The sequence below is a fragment of the Anomalospiza imberbis genome, chromosome 6 (assembly GCF_031753505.1).
Source record: "Anomalospiza imberbis isolate Cuckoo-Finch-1a 21T00152 chromosome 6, ASM3175350v1, whole genome shotgun sequence".
Taxonomy (NCBI): Eukaryota; Metazoa; Chordata; class Aves; order Passeriformes; family Viduidae; genus Anomalospiza; species Anomalospiza imberbis.
Window position 1 is genome coordinate 33,100,703 of NC_089686.1, and position 21,094 is coordinate 33,121,796.

At 39.9% G+C, this 21,094-nt stretch overlaps 1 protein-coding gene across 5 annotated transcripts in view; it reads right to left on the reverse strand.

Moving 5' to 3' along the window:
- The window catches only part of PLEKHH1 (pleckstrin homology, MyTH4 and FERM domain containing H1), a 60,964-nt gene that overhangs the window by 5,872 nt on the left and 33,998 nt on the right, over positions 1 to 21,094 (reverse strand). For all 5 annotated transcript variants that reach the window (XM_068193160.1, XM_068193158.1, XM_068193159.1 and 2 more), the window contains 18 exons: positions 19,522 to 19,600; positions 18,848 to 18,936; positions 18,190 to 18,340; positions 16,997 to 17,136; positions 16,181 to 16,291; positions 15,527 to 15,613; positions 14,384 to 14,545; positions 13,380 to 13,460; positions 12,297 to 12,476; positions 12,058 to 12,166; positions 11,075 to 11,187; positions 10,218 to 10,394; positions 9,293 to 9,390; positions 6,583 to 6,760; positions 6,015 to 6,170; positions 3,382 to 3,482; positions 1,479 to 1,620; positions 437 to 579 (listed from right to left, as the gene is read on the reverse strand). In XM_068193160.1, the coding sequence (XP_068049261.1) occupies positions 437 to 579; positions 1,479 to 1,620; positions 3,382 to 3,482; positions 6,015 to 6,170; positions 6,583 to 6,760; positions 9,293 to 9,390; positions 10,218 to 10,394; positions 11,075 to 11,187; positions 12,058 to 12,166; positions 12,297 to 12,476; positions 13,380 to 13,460; positions 14,384 to 14,545; positions 15,527 to 15,613; positions 16,181 to 16,291; positions 16,997 to 17,136; positions 18,190 to 18,340; positions 18,848 to 18,936; positions 19,522 to 19,600 (2,297 nt within the window). The remainder of the gene's footprint in view (positions 1 to 436; positions 580 to 1,478; positions 1,621 to 3,381; positions 3,483 to 6,014; positions 6,171 to 6,582; positions 6,761 to 9,292; positions 9,391 to 10,217; positions 10,395 to 11,074; positions 11,188 to 12,057; positions 12,167 to 12,296; positions 12,477 to 13,379; positions 13,461 to 14,383; positions 14,546 to 15,526; positions 15,614 to 16,180; positions 16,292 to 16,996; positions 17,137 to 18,189; positions 18,341 to 18,847; positions 18,937 to 19,521; positions 19,601 to 21,094) is intronic.

Consider the following 21,094-nt stretch of genomic DNA (forward strand, 5'->3'; position numbering starts at 1 on the left):
AATTTCTAAGTCAGAACATCAAAAAATCCCCCCAGAATATGTCCTACCAGAATTACTGCATGGCCAGAAGCAACCCATATAAACTGGCTTTATGGCTCATTGAAAATGTTAGGCATCTGGATTCAATTGACACTTGGGGGAAGTGTAAAACAAAAACTCAGAATTAATTTTGGGCTTGGATTAATTTTTTGAAACTGAGATGCCTAATTTGGAAGTGAAAGGCCTAAATTTCTTGTCTATGGCAGAATTAGTTGGTGTTTTGGCTCTTTTTATATTGTTTTTTCTTTTAAGGGAACCTTTTCCTGACACTCTTGTTTTGTTTGAGTTTCTACATCAAAAAATCTTTACAGGGCTCCTTGAAACTTCTTAAATGTAAAGACAATTTGGCTAGTAAAAGCTGATTTCAGTACAAAGTATTGAAGAACCAACAGCTTACCTGAGCTGTTCAGGAGTAATGTTTTGCTTGTAGTGTTTGGGGTAGAATTTACCTAAAACCTGGTGGAGAAGATGCTGCATTTTCAATTGCGATGTTCCCCCAGGACTTGAAGATCCTGGTCGATCCAAATCCCCATATTCCACCTAAGACAACATTATAGTTTATAGTGCAACAGAACTATGAGGTTTTTAATGCAGTAGAACATTCCCTGAATTCCCATACTGATAACTACTCTGTTTATTAGTCATGCAAAAAGACACAGCTGGGGAATGTTGTCTACAGCATTAACCATAGCAAATGTATACAAAAGAGCAACCACTGAAGACACGACTGCCCAAGGAATTGTCTTCTGATCTAAGAGAGTGGAACATGATCTCAGCCAGGTATTTGTTGAGAGGAGACACATCCGTATAAACTTCCAGGCTTTGGGGATTTATTTTCAATTGGCCAATTAAAACAACAGCATATTTGTAAATAGTTTGGACCATGTCCCCAGCTTCTTCACCTCAGTTTACGCTGCTTTAACAAATACAACACTCAGTTTCAGGTCAGTAAAAACTATTATACTGCTTATCATGCCCACAACCCACAACATGTGTTTTATGTAGTAAAATATTAAATGCAAGCCTGGAGACCTAATGGAAGATCTTAGAAGATGCTCTTCCTGAGTAAGAGGGTATTGGCAGTACAAGAGGGGAAGTTTTTACTATTAATGGAATTCTAGTGGTGGTACTATTTCCATATCTCTACTAAGGTACTAATTGGAGCAGGTCTGGTGATAGTTCAGCCTCACTCTGTTTTTTTCCAATATTTTTCTTGAGAAGGAAAGGAGAGGTACAGCTAGAGCAAATTTCCTTACAGCAAAAGGTGTTCTAACGTATGTATGCTATTATAATGTATTTGTCATGGTACCTCTGATGGTGTGTTTGTTTGATACATCACACTGTATATTTGATATGCTTCTGATGTAAAAGGGAGCTGCTTAGTCAAACAGAGAGTACAGCTGAAGGAGGGCAAAAGAGAGGATTTCTGCAATACTCACCTGAGCCATTAGAGCCACCATTTCCAGAGCTAATTCCTTATTAACAGGAAACCTTCCATTGGCTATTTCATTGCTCACTTGGAAGGCCAGTAGCAACCGCTCACGGTCTGTCTCACCTTTGGCCTGGCTCCGAAAATACAGCCTAAAAAGTAGAGAGGATTGTGAACATAAAAAGATACTGTGAATTGAAAGTACAGCTGGGAACTTGAATCAAGGTGAGGCAAAATAAAAGTGTGTTTTGTTTAGTTTTTTTTCAACTGAGGGAGTACAGGACAAATTTGGAAGCTGAGGTGCTTCCCTTATGAACAAGATTTGAGCAAGGAGGCTCAAAACATGCTTTCTAGCTTAGGAAGCTATTTGAATTCTGTAAGCCAGCCACTTCTAGACAGTGAACCCTTATTAAACACAGCTAAATCAGTGTCCATTCATCCCAATCAAGCACAGACAGGCAATAGTTAAATTATGGCCTTCTCTGCTTATCACAGAAAAGAGAACTGTCTCTGCTCTACATGTATAAGCTTCTACGAGGCAGCCTTGTAGACTTGCCAGCTTGGATTTGACCACTTACACTGAAGACTTATTAAAAAATGCTTCAGTTTGCTTCAGCAGGAAATAGGAGACCCAACTAGCAGACTTTGTTTAAGGAAACATGCTTGTAAATCAAAGCATCCTATTGTTTTGTATTCCATTCATGCTTGGAATTTTTTTGACGTGGTATAGCAAGGTTACTAGTTGGGGCTGAAGACACCAGCCTGGGGAATGCTTCCCAGAACCATTCCTCATACTTACAGTCCACAGCACCTAATTCACATATTATTATTCATAATTTCAAGCTGCATCTATGGCTATAAATTCCACAATTCCACTACATGAGATATTAATTCCAGTGGATCAGTTTCTTTATTTTTATGTCACTTTGAGATTAACTACACTATTAGTACGATATTGACCTTACAAATGTCTTATCAGAGTCCTTGGTGTTAGAACAGTCCAGCCTTGGAAAGACTGTATCAAAACACGCTTGCTGTCTAGCCTGTGCACATTCCAGCCCAACAAAATAATACTGCAAATTTTCACTCCTGAAACAAATACAGCCTTCTGGGTCAAAAGCAGTAACTTCTGCTTTCATCTCTATTACACCAACTAACAAAGTTGACAGAAATTTGTTTTCACCATTATAGTCAACAAAATCTTCATATGTTCAATACCGAACTTTCTGTTCAGTTTTGGGGCAGTCTTTGTTTCCCCTGCTAGGAAATTCATTCCTTGTTCTCATACAGCTCTTGATTTACTGTAATTCAGAATTCCTACCTGTATTGTAAGTGATTAACTCATTCCAATTTTTGATTTAGATCTTTGTCTTTTACTTCCCTTCTCTACCATCTTTCATTGTCTAATTTTTAACATTTCTTTCTTTATAAAGTTTGGACAGTGCTACTACATATCTCTTCTACAGCTCATATGATTTAGAACATTGTTCTTGTACATTTTTCATCTTTGTGACTGTTCACTTAATTTCAAGTTGTGGCATTCTTGTTTTCACTAGTGATTTTTCCTCTAGATTTACCTCTTCCTTTCACCTAACACATATTCTTCAATTGTGTTTTAGGCTCTAGGTAAATGAAATTATGCCAAAGATACTTTATTGTGCTACAGATAGTTGTTAACTCTTTTTAAGTCTATTCTGCTATTGCAAAGTGGTTTGGGTTTTACCCCTAGGCCATATGCTTTTGCAAATGTAACAGACAAAACCCATCACATCTCCTGTAGGATTTAACTGCATTTTAGCTAAAATAATTTTGGCATCAATGATACTATAAATTACAGATCATCTACACAGATATATGCAGTCTAGAAGGTTTAATTAACAGCAGTAGTAAGGCCACTCAACAGAGAACAGTACCTGTTCTTATAGGTCAACTTTACAATTCTTGTGCCACCTTCATATTTCCCAGGATGCAATTCTTTTAAGGCTTGTTCCCATTTAGAAATGACATCACAGATCTTTAAAAATATCAAGGAGAGAGGAGACACAAACTTTGGTGAAATATATAGCCAATGTTTGAGGGGAAAGCAAGTGAATAAAATATTGTGAAACACAGAAGATAAAGAAACAGACTGGATCAGCATAAACACAGCTCAAAGTGACAAAACACATCCTTCTTCTATTGCACAGTATGTAAAAATTAAAGCTTTCTGACTGAAAACTCCAGTTTTAACCTGCAGGGGCACACATGAATTTTGGTCTGGTAGTAATCTCATTGCTATGTCCACGTTAGCAAGAAGCAAAGCTCAGGAGGAACAGATCTGCACAAACACCCATTCCTACGTCTCCATGCCCACACTAGTATTTCGACTGAGTGACCTGAAAGTCCACTTCTGTGTTGGATGACATCTTCCAGGTCATGTTTAATGTAAAAAAGAATCACATTCATGCTCTCAGATTACTCCTTAATGTGAGTCAAAGCATGGTTAATATGAATGATTGGTAGGTTTACTTCAAAAGTGCCCTCTTGAGCCAAACTCAAGCACTAATGTCCTCTGAACCGCAGCAGAATGTGCATGGCTATACCAAACCCTTGGATATGGATGTCCAAATTTTGGGAATGTTTGGTCCTAGATTCCAACTTTGTAACTCAGACATATTTTACATAATAACATGGTTTTTGTTTATTTTGGTTTTGGGTTTTTTTTTTTTTGTTCCATTCAGCTACTTCTGGTTATACTAGTCCTTTTACAAGTGGTCTGATGAAGGCCCCTACTTCTCTTTTGATAGCATCTCAATGAAAGGAATGTGAACATAAGAAGCCACATGAAATACATAATCAGATCTCTAAACCTCTCATAAGCTGCTGAGATTTACTGGTTATTATTTACTTGCCAAGGCAAAGTGATGCCTTTGATTGTCTCAAGCTCCTTTGATTGTCCAAGCTGATACCTCATCTCTCCAGATGGGCAAAGCTCCAGATTACCTGATCTATATCAGGCCATGAAAACAAACTATATCATTTGGCACTGTCTTTGGTAGTTTCCTTTCAAACCATCTATTTCAAAGATATTTGGTATCTTCTCACTCTGTTGCTTAATGTGAAATTTTACACTGTGTAAAATTGATTGTTTAAGTTCCCTACAGTTATCAGGACCTCTTCAAAGTTGTCACTACAACTATTCCTCCATTGGGTCTCATTCATGGCAGCCAGCCTGCTCAATTAAGGCAGCCATTCAGCTGCAGCGTGGGTAAAAGTCTCCATATGAAAGTCACAGGTGCTAACACTTTATCTGCTTTATTTTTCCCTTGATCTGAGGCCCAACACTCTTTCTTAAAGTGAAGCCATACTCAGTAGAGCTTTCTCCCCTAGGTACCCTTATCAACAATGAAAGCCTGAGTTATCTGGAGATAGCAAGGAGATACTTCATAATCCAACAGATGGAATTTATACAGACATGCCAAAAGATTCACAGCCTAACATAAAATTTATTTGTCTCAATTAGGAGTGTCACATTTGATGTCAGTTGTGATATCTGATCATGCTGGCTAGCTCAGTCATGTTTCAATTTTGTAGTCGAGACAAATTAAACTTTAATATGTGCTAAAATCTGAGTTAGATTTAAAAAAAAATTGACCAATTTATCACCTACGAAAATAGATCTTTCTATTAGGAATTGTATCAGATTAGGCTAGCTAATTATAGAATCATAGAATCATTTCGTTTGAAAAAGACCTTTAAGATCATTAAGCCTAATCATCAAGCCAGCACTGCCAAGTCTACCACTAAACCATGTCCCCAAGTGACACAGCTACAGGTATTTTAAATACCACCGGGGCAGTGACTCCACCACTTCCCTGGGCAGCCTCTTCCAGTGCTTGAGAAACTCTTTCAGCAAAGTAATTTTGCCTAATAGGCAATCTAAACCTCCCCTGGAGCAACTCTGGGCTGCTTCCTCTTGTCCTGTCATTTCTTACTTGGGAGAAGAAACCAACTCCCACCTGGCTACAGCCTCGTTTCAGGCAGTTGTAGAGAGCAATAAGGGCCCCCTGAATCTCCTTTCCTCCAGGCTAAAGAACCTCAGTTCCTTCAGCTGCTCCTCATCAGACTTACTCTCCAGACCTTCACCAGCTTTGCTGCCCTTCTCTGGACCTGCTCCAGCACCTCAATGTCTTTCTTATTGTGAGGGGCCTAAAACCAGTGCTGAGTACAGGGAGACAGTCACCCTGGCCCTGCTGGCCACACTGATACAGGCCAGGATGTCATTGGCCACCTGGGCACTCTGCTGGATCATGTTCAGATGACTGTTGACCAAGACCCTCGAGTTCTCTTCCTCTGAGCAGCTTTCCATCCACTATTCCCTCAGCCTTTAGGGCTGCATGGGGTTGTTTTGACCCAAGTGCAGGAATTAATATCTCATCTGTGAATATTAATCTAGATAGACAATATCCAAGCTTATTTGATCTTAATTTATTAAGAGATATTTATTAACCATTTAGCAGTCCTTCAAAAATGTATACTAAAGGTAGCAGAGGAGAAAAATAAATACCTTCATATTGCCGGGCAAACAATGTTCCAAATTCCTACCAGAAGGATCATCTGTGAACAGAAAAAATCCCATATGGGATGGCTTCCTCATTCCTGTTTCCTGGTTCAGTCTCTGGATGAATTCATCAACGGTTGAGGAACCATCAAAACCTACAACCTGCAATGAAAGAGGACTTAACTGAGGCTACAAGAATTGTGACTATTGATAGGTATCACAACTAATGAAGGTGGTTTCCTAGGGATTAGCATCTCAGGATTAACTGCCAGATCCAGTGACAACACTTGTGTATTGTCTCCCTTCATATCAAATTCTTTCCCATACTGAGACACTTCCAACATCTCTCCCTTTTTCTCAGCTACCTTTTCTTCCTAAGATCTGTAGAGCTAGGGGTGAATTCCTTCCACTTTCTTGGGAAATCAGCTAGAACAGCAAGGAGGAGAAGCAGTGTTTATCACCCAATATGCATGCTGGAGATATGTATAAATACCATGGTGCCGCCCACCCACATGAAGGAGGCAGGTTATGGTCCAGTCCTGTGCCCAGCAGAAAGGCAGCTGTGGTGGCTCACCTGGTACGTTCCATTCATGAAGTGCACTGGGATGCTGAAGGGGAGGGAGTGGTGGTAGGGATTTCTCAGCAGGATGGACACGATCTCCATCCGGGAGGGCTTGGCTTCCCGCTCTCCAGCCTGCACCGTGCGGTCTACTGATCTCTGGCAGTAGATGGCATACTTGCCTATCTCACTCCTAGGCAAAGAGGGGGAGAGAACCACAAACATGCTCCAAGTGTCATGTCCTCCTCAATTTCCTGTGCCACAACGCATTCTTCCCTCGGGCTTTTGCTCAAGCAAAGATATGTCTCTATGCAGATCCACTGTTCATCTCAACAGACTAACAGCTCAAGTGAAAAGCTACAACACAAACCTGAGCTTCAAGGACCTGTAAAACTAAGGCAGAGAATTGACTCTCCAGGAAACACAAGAGTATTCCCTGCTTCTATATGGACTGGACACGTGCCCTCTTCTGTATCCTGTTGCCATCATAGTATCTGCAAAGTCAAGATCAATTCACCCTCAAACTTGCTGTCATGCCAGTGGAACTTAGTTACTATCATGTCAAGTCCTGGTAAATATTGAGTTGTATAATCTTGTGAGACTAATGCATTACAAGCTGTGTTTATTAATTTACATGGCTGTACAAATAGTTAAGTTTCCATTAACCCCATCTGCCAACCAAGAGACTTGACAGAGATTCCAAGCAAGCTTACATTGGTTGACAGTTCAATAAGGATAGGGATAGTTACTAAGATGATCAGTTTACTGTCTACTGAAGAGAGTGCTCCATTGAACAGCATCAAAAAAATGCTCTAAAGTCAAGCAGGATTGGTCAACTGCACCTTGCACAAAAATGTTAAGAATGTATATACTCAATAAGTTCTGAAATAGAAGGATTTACATGGATTTGTAACTGCTGTCACTTTCCAGGGTAAAATAATTCCACTCAAGATGCCTTCAGGAGCTCAGGACATGATTAAATCTCCAGTTAAATCCCTGCAAGCAACATGGAAGTCAGGAGTTCTGGCTTTTCACTGTAGCAATATATTTCTCACCTCCCCAGTAATGAGCTTGGATAATATTCAGATAGAATAATCTTGCTTCATCAAGAAGCTGTTATGTCTGGTTTCCAGATGCTCCTAAGCCCTGTGACTTCTCACTTAGACTTCTCACTCTGCCCCACTTTTCTTCCTCTCTTAGAGGAAGAATGCTGAGATCACCTTTCACAAAAAACAATACCTAAAATTAAGATCTATAATTCTTCTAATTAAGATCTTTTAATACCTAGAATAGATCTAGACCATAGGCATTATGCAGCATAAATATCCTAGTGTCTTGCTTGCTGTGTGAAACAGGGAAAGTGTATCTAATTAACTGGTCAAGAAACAGCTGTTTCTACTCCATCCAAAGAGAGGTAAGTATTCCTAGAGCTAGGGAGAAGGAGCCATGCTAAATCCCATTTAGCAACTGCTCCAAATCTAAGCTAAACTACAGGTGAACATAGGCCCATTTTCATGTAATTTCTGGGGTTTTTTTCTAACCCTATAAATTGTTTCATAGCTGGATCATATTAATAAATTTCCTCTTTGTTTCTGCTTGGTGTCTATTTGTTCACAAAAGTGCTTTTGGGCAGACCATCAGCATAGCAGAGCTTGAAGCTGATGTAATATATCAGTTTCACACAGCCCAGCAAATCCTTATGAAATTCAACAGTCTCCAGCACTAGAGCAGCTCCACTAATGAGTTGAATGGGCCCATCTAGGAGCTGGTAATGCACAAGTTTGAAGAGATGGTTCCTAGTACTAGGCAAAAGATCCCTAACATGTTGTCTTAGCAAATAGAGAGAGAACCAGAACACTGTGGAGTGCCCAATACCTGTATTTTTGCTTTTGAGAAGAAATAGCAAATGTGAGGCAACAGTTAAGAAAATAAAATACTTGATAGGAGTACACTTTTCCTTTGCAGTGCCAGGAGACTTTTACCTTGAATTCAATGGCAGATTTAGGCTTATTAATTGAATATGAATATTTGTTTGAAAGGATTCTTTACTTTTACTCTTTTACTTTTGTCTTAACAACAGTATATTTTTGCAACAGACAACTAGACATGTCCAGCTGTGACCTCCCCACTAAGGACACAGTGAGATACACTGAAGACCAGATCACCATGGAAACAAAGAAAGAACACAGCATGAACACTGGAGAACAACTTCTTGCTGTTACCATAGCTACGCACCAAAGAGGAAAGAGAAAAGTGTACTAGCATATGTTTCAGGTTTGTTCATCTTTCCTAACTTTTTATGGTTCCCTGAGATGTTTTATGCCTCTCTTTTGTTCTGTCACTTTGCCTGCTAACCTGACAGCAGAATGTAATCACCTGCAATTTGAGTAATTAATTCCAAGTAATTACTTTAGTCTGTCTTTCTGTCAATAAAAGAAAGTAGCGGCATAAATAAAAAAACTTCCCAACTCTCTAGTAGCTCCAGTTATATCTACAAAATGTTCTTTTGCTAGTATAGGTCACTCAGTTTTGTGAATTAGCTTCACCTAAATGACAAATTAATGTGTATGGTTGAAGTGGCACAGTTTTATACCACTGGGAACCTTCTGTCCTCCCTCCCAATATGTATTTGCAGGTGTGTGTTCCAGAATTGCTCCCCTCTTCCTCTGCAGTGGGTGCAAGAGGCAGTCAGCTGAACAGAATGAAATGCTGTTGCAGTCCTTACCTGGGGTCTGCATGTCGCTGCAAGTGCTGTTTGATGTACCAGAGGAAGTGATGTTGAGGCAGGAATAGAGGAGCACATAAAGCCAGGAGCTGCCAGCACTGTGAATGCAAAACTGGACATCACTCTTGTTCTGTACTTCTTACCTGTTGTCTTTCACAGAATACTACAGCCAAAATGATGGACAGTGACTAGTGCTTTTTGGAGTGACCCTTTCTGGATGTGTAGTTCAAGATGTTTCAGAAGCAGTAATGGTCAGACTGCTCTTCAGTATCTCAATCTGGACTCTGAGAAGACTTCTATATGATTGGCTACTTCTGAACATTTTGGCTTCCAAAAAATTTTAGTGTAACCACAACTGAGTCAACAATTAAGACTTGAATTAATACTATATAATAAAAAATCATAACCAAAAAAGCACTGGGAAATTTTATTTCAAATTAGATTCGTTATTATTCAACCTGGTTTTAATGTCTCATTTGAGCTGGGAATATTGTAATCGCATATGTACAATCATGCTGTAACTTATTAATTTTATTTTCCCAACAATTACAGTGCAACATTCAGATTTCATGTTTAATAGTAATATTCATGACTTGTATGCTGTTAATTATCTAAAATGCAAAACAAAATTAATACCATGTGACAGTTATAGAAAGACAACACAAGCTATGAACTTTGATTCTGAATATGGTCTGAATAGACTATATGCAAGTGGTAAACAGTTACATTTAAACTAAAATTTGTTTTTCAAGTAGTTATATTCGTAGTGTTCTTCTTTGCAGATCAGTGCTGAGCTTCTCTTTCCCCCAGCACACCTTTTAGCATAAGCACTATTTTAGGAGAACCAGTCTGATAGCTACTAATTAAAAACATGGGATTAAATGGAAAGTTTTTGCTGAGTGGCACTAAATAAAGAGGAACTGACCTGAATGACTGAGTGGTTCTGGGGTTGTCGGCAGCTGGTCTGTTTAACAAGCTGACAGTAAATTTCATTCTGCAGCTCAGTATGTGTCAAGCACACCTGCAGGGCTGTCTGGGCAAGTGACACATGGTAATCAATAGAGGACGCCTCCACAGGAACGTTGATGAACAGCTGACAGGACTGTGAAAGAGTAGAAGTTAGTTAATGCCACAAATAGCAACTTTTCTCTGGTACTTTCCAGGCCAGGTTCACCAGATGTGTTTATTAACTTACAGACAGTTAATAAATAACCTTGAGAGAAGAGAAGAGAGTCAATACTTAATTTCTATTCCTCCTTCCTTAGTGATGGCAACCAGAAAATTTACTCAACCTCCCCCGGTCTAAGGAACTTCCAAGTCAGCAAAAGAATTGAGGGGAAAATGTGCTTCCTGCCTTCCATGCCTGTGTTTTACCTTGTTCGCACTGTCCAGTCTCATTCCTGATCTTATACTTGGAGTGTACAAAAATGAAATCTCCAGCAGCTTCACCACTGGTCTTACTGAGACAACTGAGTTTGCCAGGGAATTGTTTCTGTTTCCTTCAATCCAACTATTGGAGAGGAAAAAGGAAGACAAAGCTAACTTTGAAGAATGAAGTCTGTGGGGAGGATTACTCCTATGCCCAGATTCTGCACAAGAAAAGTTAAACCTCCAAAGAATGAATGACATTTAAAATCCAACAGTTCTCTCTCTAAATGATCCAGCAGGCCTGTCTAAAGCAACCCATAGTGAGAGTATATGTTGTACAACATGACCAAACTGTGTTACTGCCCCAACAACAGCGAAAAATAAGTTAAAATCATGCAATGTCCCTTTAAATACCTTAAAAAGTTTCAGGGCTTCAGTCTGTAGAGCCTCTGATGGCAGAGTAGTGAGGGATGTGTGCAACCCATCTTTACTGTAGCACAACATAGGATGCTTCCACAGAGGAGAATCTGAGGTAGGAGATGGGCAAAAACATGCAGTGTCAGAAACAGGAGAGAGAGAACAGTATTCATGTTGACAAGGAGCCTTCCTGAGATGGCAAAGCACCCGAGGAAGCAGCACTGCACTAGGCCACATTATCTTTGGTGACACTTCACTGATTTCAGCAAAGCCCACCAAGAATAAGGAGTCACCAGGAGAAAGAAGTATTGGCATCCTCAGTCCCGCTACATCAGAGCTTCTCATCAGCTGGATTCTGGTGAGAAGCTGCTCAGGTGTGTGTTCAAACCAGAGACACAAACCCTGCCAGGGCAACTGCCTGCAATGGGGGTCTTTGTTAGTGCAAGTCACTATTCAACAGGAAGCAAGGTTCACATACAGGTCCAGAATATGTGAGAGTACAAGAAAAGAGTTTTAAATATGAATGTAGATATTAAAATACATTTGAGAACATCATGCATAAATATAAATGCATGAGTAGGTATCCAAGATGAGGCTGGATGTATGTGTAAAGATTTATATGTGCAGACAGGGAAACAGATGGGAGGGCAAGTGCGTTTGAGTGCGTTTAAAGAAAAGAGCGCGTGTTTGTATGGTCAAGATTTCCTGGAAAGGAAAATCAAGACCAACAAAGACAGGAAAAAATTAAAGCACCAGTTCTTTATTTTAATTTGAATTACTGTTACAGACATTTCAGAGGCTTTGATAAATGATGTGACAATGTGATGGACTTGTCTGAGAACAAGGGGAGAAGGACTCTATACCATATGATGTACTACTGAGAAATCCCCTTCCCTCACCTTTGACTGGATTAAACTGGGAATTGAAATTATTCTTCCTTATGCTTTGCTACCATGGAAGAAATTGTGGTGCTTACTTACTAGGGTCTCCCTCTGCATCCAATAGTTTTCCAATGAGCTGCTCATATGACGTGCCCACTGTGGCATTACTGCTACCAGCTGCAACAGTCAGATGGTACAGCCAGGTGTTCTAGGCATAAGGATGGGAACAGGAGGAGTCAATTCAGACCTGTTTTCTACAAACAGGTTAAGCCTGTATGGCCCATTTGCTCATTGTTATCAAAAGACTCTTGCTCTCCAAAAAAAGACTGCTTTTATACCTTCTCCTGTTTGGTGCGGATAAGTAAATACGTGGGACTCTGGTCCTGTGGGTGAATCACCAATGTACAGTGGGATGAGAGAAGTCCTCCACCAGTAGTTTCATAATCTTCATCAGAGTCACAGGAACGGTCTACTTCTTCCACCTTGGACTCACGCAGAGGCAGATGCCCTAAAGGACACTATGAAGAGCAGAAGCACATTAGGTAAATGTAACTCATCTCCCAGTATGGACCAAGAACACCGGGAAAGAAGTAAAAATGCTGACAGTTCTGTAAAATGGAAGGAATAAATAATTCAATGTTTAGCTAACGTAATCTTGTACTTCTAGAGAATCTCTTTTTTCATAAAGTACTTACAAAGTGTATCACTACTTTTATTTTTCTTGGGAAAGCAACTACAGGTCAAAATGAGACAATGCAAATAAAAGGTTTTTTCCCCCAAAAGATACTGCTTTCTTCCCATGACACTTGAGGGTCAATTGCTTAGTATCTTGAGCCACTGTTTTCTGACCTTGGTCAGACTTTCTGCTTGCTACTGGAAAAGAAATACTTTGAAAATTTCATAAGCAGTTGGATTCAGACAAAAGAGAGGATATCTGCTGTGCTAACTCTGGAGGTTAATCCAAAATATGAGTCACAGTATTTTTTGGTATTCTAAAACTTGGGGTTTGACATCATCAAGACAAAGTAATGGACTATTGGGCAAGAAATGTGTCCAGAAATGGAAGCACATTACACTGATTACCTCCCTCTTCCCAGAATGTTGATGCTATCTGTTTTCATGATGGTAATGTGGGATCTATCAGCTGCTGTACAGAAGTCTGCTCAGAAGGCTACACAAGACTAAATGCAGCAAGTGAGGAACAAGATACAGATCTGAGAAAGAGCAATCACTTGCCTTTTAAGTCTGCTGTCATTTAAGCTTAAAAAAATAAAATCAGGGAAATACTGATTCGCTTTGTGGAACAGGTGTTGTTGGAGGAGAAGTACAACCAAGAGAGAGACCTGAGACACAGAAGCAGTAAAGAAAACTTCATAAGAAATGGGAAAGAAGGGTCCAGGAATAAAAGGAGAAGTAATTACCTTATCTTCATGATTTCGATAGTAGTAGAAAGTTTTTCCAATCAGTGCGCACCAGACCAGCTTAGAGTGACCATGCTTGACCTGTAAGAAGGACAAACATATCCATGTTTTTATTATCAGCAGTATTGCTAGAATTACTTTCTAGGACTTCACTTTTCAATTCAACTCTCCCTTAATACTTTGCATATGTTTTCTGTTTTATGCTAATATAAGCTCCTCTCAAAACATACAGGGCACCCCTTCCAAAAACAGGCAAGTACATCCCACCCAAGAACATGGAACATGGGTGCTTATGAGAATGGGTCTAAGATTTTGCGAAGTGTTTTACTCATTCATAATAACTTATAATTTCTGTATACTGAAATACAATATTAAGGATGACCGTTTAAAGACTATAAAAACAAATCAGTTCATCTCAGCAAGAAAAGACCAGTCAATCTGGTCTAGATAGCTGTTTCCTACTACTGATGAATAGCCTTCAGATGCAGGTTGTCTTTAGCCTTAGAACCTGAAAAGAATTACCTTAAAATATTCACAGTAACTTGCAATGTCAAACTAATCTATGGAAATGATATAAAGCATAAGAATTTTCTGCCATTGTACTAATGTACCTACAGTCTATTATGACAGAACTAAGTGCTATCCTAGAACCATACAAGCCATTTTTTAAACTCTCCTGTATCACTAAGTTAAAGATCAATTAAATGTGACATTCAACAACATTTTCTACTATGACATGCTGTGAATTCTGCTGAAGAAAAGCATACATATTATTACTTACTACTTGCCAGTAAGTTCCTTTCAGTACCCCTGTTTGTCCCATCCCTTATCACTTATAGAAATGTTTTACTCTGAAATACAGAAATATACAGCCACTTTTCCTTCTTTCCCTTCTCTTACAGAGAGTATTAAAATACTAATTTTTTGCTCACATTTGCTGTGCAAACCAAGAAGCTGATACACTGTCAATTCTGAGCTAAAAAAAGTATGAAATATTATTTTACCTTGGTGAGCCAGCCTTTCACAGTAGGTTTAGCATCACTGTGAGGAACACCAACAGGACCACTCACTTGTACTCTCAGGATACTCTGTAGGACATGAATCCATTCCTCCAGGATGTTGGGAGAGTCTGCTGTCAGGAAGTAGGTTCTCTTTTCTGTCACAAGCTGGAAGGAAAAGGAGTGAGAAAGTATACAGCTGCACACCCAAAACTCTTTTCTTTAGTTGCTGAGTTTCTTTATCCCATAAAGACTTTTTTTTGATTATTCAGGAGAGATTTTTTTGAGGGTAAGAAAAAAGGTGCTAATCCTCAAAGCCCAAATGAAAAAACAAAACTCAGATGAATCAAATTCTCATAAGTTTTCTTGCTGTTTCTGTTGAATACTGTGGCTTTGTGTCCTCTCTCATCCTTTCTTGTTTCTCAGTGCTGCTGCTAGTTTTTCATTTTAAAGGTGACTACATAAATGTGGGGTTTTGCTCCCTTCACTTTGTATTCCATTTTGCCTTCATTACCCTGTGACTGAGAGGAAAGATGCTATAAATCTAATAGTATTAGGCCTTAGTAACTTCAGTTCCATAAGGGCAGAAGGTAGCTCACAAGCTAGGCCATGTACCTTTCAAAGTATGAAAGAAACTTTAATGCTGCCTGTCTAATTAAGTCAATGATTTAAAAGTGAACCCCGTGATGGGCTAACTTCTAATATTTTAGAAGTCAAATTCTAAAAGGAATCAACAATTCAGATGTTTTTTTAGATCCTCCAGGCATGTAGAGTCAGGCTCGAGATCTTGTGAGAGAAGTCTCTCAGAAAGATACTAGGTACTAGCTGATTTTAATTGTTGTAAGAATCATTTTCTCCCACAGATTTCAAGCTCTAACTCCTGCAAAAAAAGGAACGTATTATGGTGTAAAACAGGACAAAAATAAATACAAATTTCTTTCAGTTTCAAAAGGGCATATTTGGATTACAATTTAACTCTTTCCTCATTATTAATTAGACTAACTGCCTGTTTTGTGCCAGGAAACAGAGACCAGATAAAGTTAGCTCATATCATTTGAGACACACAGTACCATTCAGTCTGAATTAAGTGCTCCCTCACCCAGCTGCTGAGTGTATGGTTACGTGCAGCATGAAAAAAGCAACACCTACCTGGAATGTTTGGGACCCTTCACCCCTGACAATTTGGCATGAAGAATTCAGCTCCAGCTGCCCTTGTGGTTTGCGGATAACATCACTCTGAGGAAAGAAAAGCAAACAATTTTTTCAGTAGGAAACCTCTGATGGGTCTTAGATTACTTAAATACAGCATAATATGCACGTGCAGGTTGGAGTTTGCATTCGTGAGCTGGAAAGGAGAGCCTAAGGCTGCCAGTTGAAATATGAGACTGTGTGATCCCATTGCAACAGTCTCCTCAATAGTAGCAGACAATATAACAAGCGCAGTGCTAATAAATGCTGTCTTATGGAGTTCAGATTGGACATTATGATTAATAAAACAAAAGCAAGCCCAAACAAACACCAACAAACCAAACCCTTTCTAAGTGGGAAGGCAGTACAACACACAATAGGTACCAAGATGGTGGCTGAACTTCCACCTTCAGAAGTTTTCAAAATTCAGCTAGACACTTGTTAAGCGACAACTTTATTATTAATAACTTTGTTCTTCGTTTGATGCATACAGTGAATCTTTCTAATGTTTGTAATGCTTTTCAAAACAGTGACATGTCTAACCAAAAGTGTTTTTTCAGTATATTAAATTTCTCTGTGCCTCCAGAGGGGAGGAAATGTATCCCAGTGACTTACCGGGGACTTGTAGTACATGATTTGTCTGTTTCTGAGAACAAACCATCGTCTTTTCCACGTCTTCACCTGGCTGCCCATTTTCAGCAAGTAACCTGATTTCTCCATGGGCTCCTGGAAGACAGAGGAAAGGGGAGAGGAGGTCATCTTGTATGGATATTCAATGGTGACAATCTTGCACCTCTCAAAATACAAATGAAAGTGTGCTGAAATCAAGCCCAGCTATTTGCTACATCTCCCATAATTTTCTGCTTTGTTTAGCAGCAGCCCTCAAAGATCATTTCCCTGATTGTTTGATGCACTGTAAACTTATTTCTCTTTCTATTGAGGCACTGATTTCTATTTCTATTTCTATTGAGGCACTGATTTTCCAGATAAAAGTGAAGGCTGTCTCTATGCCATGATTCAACTCCTGTTCCTTGTCTGCTTGATCTCTTATATTGAAGAATACAGACTTTAATGCTGCCTGTTTTGAGGTTTCTTTCCTTCCTCCTTCCTTCCTCTGAATTTCCAAATTTATTTTGTCCCAAAAGTGTAAGGCCATCATTAAAGTAGAATACAACTACAGGAAATCAATATAGGTCATCAACCCTTGATGCTTATACTTTTACCTAACCACATAAAGAAATTGCACTTTCTTCTGAAGCACCAGATGTGTCTTTTTATACCAATCAGCTGGACCAATAGCCCAGTCTGTTAGAGCTTCACTTTGCAGGGGGATTACTCAATATCCTGTAGTTATACTATTTTCTTTTAAGGCCAAGGCTCTGTGTGCACCCCTTTGCAAGTGTAACACAGTAGTTACAGTGCAAGCCTTACAGAGCAGATTCCACCATCGGTGGAATAGGAAGATGTCCGCTGTAGTTTGTGTTCTGGCTCTGAATAGTCACCATCCAAGGAGTAGGCATCAGGAGGGATGGCATAGTCACTCTCGGAGCTCAGTGAGGACACAGATACACCTGTTCAAAATAAAGGAAGGAATGAGAGTCATGGCTAAACAAAAGCATGCTGTGAATATTGTACAGTCCAAAAATGTTTCTGCATTCACCATTAAATTTTTTTTTTTTTGGTTCAAGAAGGACAAATCAGATCAGACTTGGGAAACTCAAACTCCACTAACATGGCTTCTGAGGCCTCTTTTTATTTCCCTAGGAAGACAAGTAGTAAAAAGTGAGTTTTGGATACTGACAGTAAAATAAATTTATTGCTGAATAAAACCAGATTAAAATATATATTAAAAAATCAACAAACTTGTCATCTGAAGGAGAGACAGCTTGTTTTCATCTGGGCACATCCATTATAAAGCCTTAACCCCCTCTGATTTCAGCTAAAGAAAAGACTTCTTCACTAGCAATAGGGCTTTGCTTTCTGTGAATCTTTTACCACAAGTTCATGGCAATGCACAGGCACATCTGCCAACGCATCACAACGGAAGTTAAGACTACAAAATAGAACTCTATTTTAGAGACTACCAACAAAATTTGGTTGTCTCTAAAATAGAGTTGTATTTCACGTTGTCTCTTTGGTAAGAAAAATTCCATTCAACTTCCATTCCAGTTAAGCCCTCCCAGCAGGCAAGAAAAATAGTCCTAATCAGGATTCAAAATAACTGACAGCTCTAAAAGATAGGTGAGATGTACTTACTGGTCAAGAAATTACTAGTCAATGACAAAGACAAAAAAGCATTTTCTGTACTGTGTCAGTACTAGCTTGGCTCCAAGGAGAAGCCACAGCATAGGTATGGATGACTGGATATGTGATGAATTTGGGAGGGCAATCCTTCCCACAATCTTAGTTTAGCAATTGCCTAAATGGAACTCTGTCAGCAGTAAAAATCATCTACAAGAACATATTTCTACTGTTTCTACTGTTGATGTCTGCACACATTCTGGGAGAACTCCTTGTAAGCAACACCCTGGCTGAGCATTTGCCTGTCACTGATGATGCTGCTCAGGACATCTTGGCTCTGATGACAGAGTTCATCCTGCCCAGTAGCGATACTCCCACTTTACCTCTCTTCACGGCCCGAGGGCTGCCTGGCATGCTAGCTTTCCTGTTCTCACATCCAGCAGTAGAAGTCCTGAAGCTGGCATGGGAGCCACAGTCATCATCAGAGCCTGAAGACTCATCTAAGAAAGGCACATTGCTGATCTGTGTGGCTTTCTGCAAAACAGACCTGAATGGTTAGCACGTGAGAGAAGAGTTTCCTCAGGACAACCCCTCCTCAATCAAGAGACAGAGCAACCCATGCCCTTCATTTCCACACTGCCTTGCCCACTTCTGCCCCAGGGTTCCTCAGTTCCTCCCCTTCTAGTCTGAGAATTTCCAAGCTGGACTCTCTAGTCTGATCTGTTTGGGTCTCCTCTGGTTACACCCTCCTGCTCTTCCACAAGCCTTATGTTCCATTTCATTCCTTAGGCTACACCCACTGTCACATCAAGGTTTCATAATGCACACTGCAACTTCCTGGACCAAAACTTGTGGCAATGTTCTGTGTTCTTAAATATATTTAACATTTGCTACTCTTTCTGCATTCTTTTGATGTCCAGTACTTCCTGACATTCTCTAATCTTCTTTCCTTCACTGCACAGTTCCATCCTGTTTTGTCTCAATTTACTAGCAGCTCTGGACTATGCCTTCCACAACAGGAAAAGTGAGGTAACTCCTTACCCCCTTCAGCGTAGTGTAGACTGGCACTGTGACATTTCTGTAGATGAGATAGGTAAATGGCCCAGAAGTTGAACACGAGAAATTGGAAACTGGAGAAATTCAGAGAGAAAGCAAGGGAGCAAATAATACAAACTGGTGAAAAGGAGGAGGTTTTAATGGATAAGCACATGGAGAACAGCCATCCTGGACAGTCTGGCTTCAGAAAGGCCAGGAGATGCAATATTAATTCCATACAATTCCCAGAGAGAGCTGCAATGTTCCCTCCATTTAGCCTGTAAGACATCTGACCCACCCAGTGTTACCCACGGTACAATGGCAACCTGGTGTACCCTGTACAAACAGAAAAAAAAAGCCCTAACAGGCAAAAGTGATGGGTGAATCAGAAGAGTAAAAACAGGCCACAGACATGCAGAGGTAGAAGACTAGCTGCAAAACTGATGGAGGAGATAATGGAATCCCTGAAGATGTCCCTGAATGTAGAGGCACAAACAGCCCAGCACCAACCATCCCCAAAATCAGATATTAACCTCCTCCCTTCCTTTATCAAAGCTACCTATGAGTCAAATTTACTTTGAAAACAGGCAAGGAAATAAAGAAATGTGAACAGCCAGAAGCTCAGGTCCCACACTGTCACCATGAACTCCCTTTAAGGATGGATCTAGTCCAGAACTTACAGCAGCTGGAAGTATCATTCACCATGGCCACTTCAGACAGCCTCATGCCAGACTTGGCCACAGCATAGATTCGGCTCTCCTGGAACAATAATATCATGAAAAACTGTGATCAGGCAAAAATTTAATTCTTACCAACAGAAATGCCCATGCCACAGAATCAGACCACAGTCACACCTTTGGGCAGAAGGGAGGGGCTCTCTAACAAAGATAGCTGAATTCCACCATATGTTGTGTGAATGACCATTAATGGAAGCATGTTACTATGTGCAAATTCCCAGCTACAGAGGTGACAACCACACACTGGAACACCTACACACAATTATCAATAAATTACTGTATCACACCTTGGAAAGAGATGGGTTTTTTCCAAATTATAAACAAGGCATTAAAATTAATTAAGAACAGCCCTATACCAGAACAATTAATTAAGTCATCAGCTGCAAAGGATGCCCATTCCATAGTAAGGGAATGAAAGAAATGCCTGGAATGATCTCAATAAACTTTTGTCTCAGTTACAACAACATACAGAGCTTTCAGTTCAAAGGATCTCAAAGTGCTTCATGAATTGATAAAAATTCCAGAGGGGGAACCCAAGTCTGTATCTAGATGCAGAATTGACAAGACATCAACTAGTGTCAAATGGATAAACCCCAAAGCTAGGAAACCTCTTGGTGATCCTTAAAGCATACAAGTTCACTATGAAATAACACACATAATACATATACATGAAAGCACCTAAGATTGCAAAGTCAAGTATACCAAAAAATTTATAAGACATAATAATTAACAATGAGTGCTTGGCTTTGCAGTATCAATAAATCATTTGTTTGCCCATGCCTTTAAAAAAGCAAATTAAAACAGAATTGTCTCTTTTGATACTACATTAATTTCTACCAGGTTTGTCTATGTGGCCTGTTTAGGAACCTGGTTTATGGAGTCCCTCGGGAATCAGTCCTGATGGACAAAGAATCCAGCAAGACTGAACATTCTTCAAGAAGGAAATCTTTAAGGTGCAGGAACAGGTCATCCCCATGTGTTGAAAGATGAGACAATGAGGAAGATCAGCCTGTCTGATTAGAGAGCTTTGGCTGATCTCAAAGTTTGTAATCTTTGGATGAAGGGATAGGTGACTCAGGAGGGCTACAAACACACCATGAAGTTATGCAGGCAAAAAATTAGGAGGACCAAAGCCCAACTGGACCTCCACCTGGCTACTGCAGTAAAAGACAAGAAAAGACTTCTATAAATACATGAGAAACAAAAAGAGAATCCTCCATCCTTTATTGGATATGTGTGGGAAACAGTGACAAAGGATGAGGAAAAGGCAGAGGTACTCAATGCTTTCTTTGTTCAGTCAGATGGTAAAACCAGCCGTTCTCCAAGCAGCCAGCCCTCTGATCTGGAAGACATGGATGGGGAGCAGAATGAAGCCCCCATAAGCCAAGGGAAAATGCCCAGTGACCTGCTTTGCCACCTAGACACACACAGGTCTGCAGGGCCAGGTGGGATCCACCCAAGGGTCCTGAGGGAGCTGTCAGAAGAGCTCACTGAGCCACTGCCCATCAGTTACCTG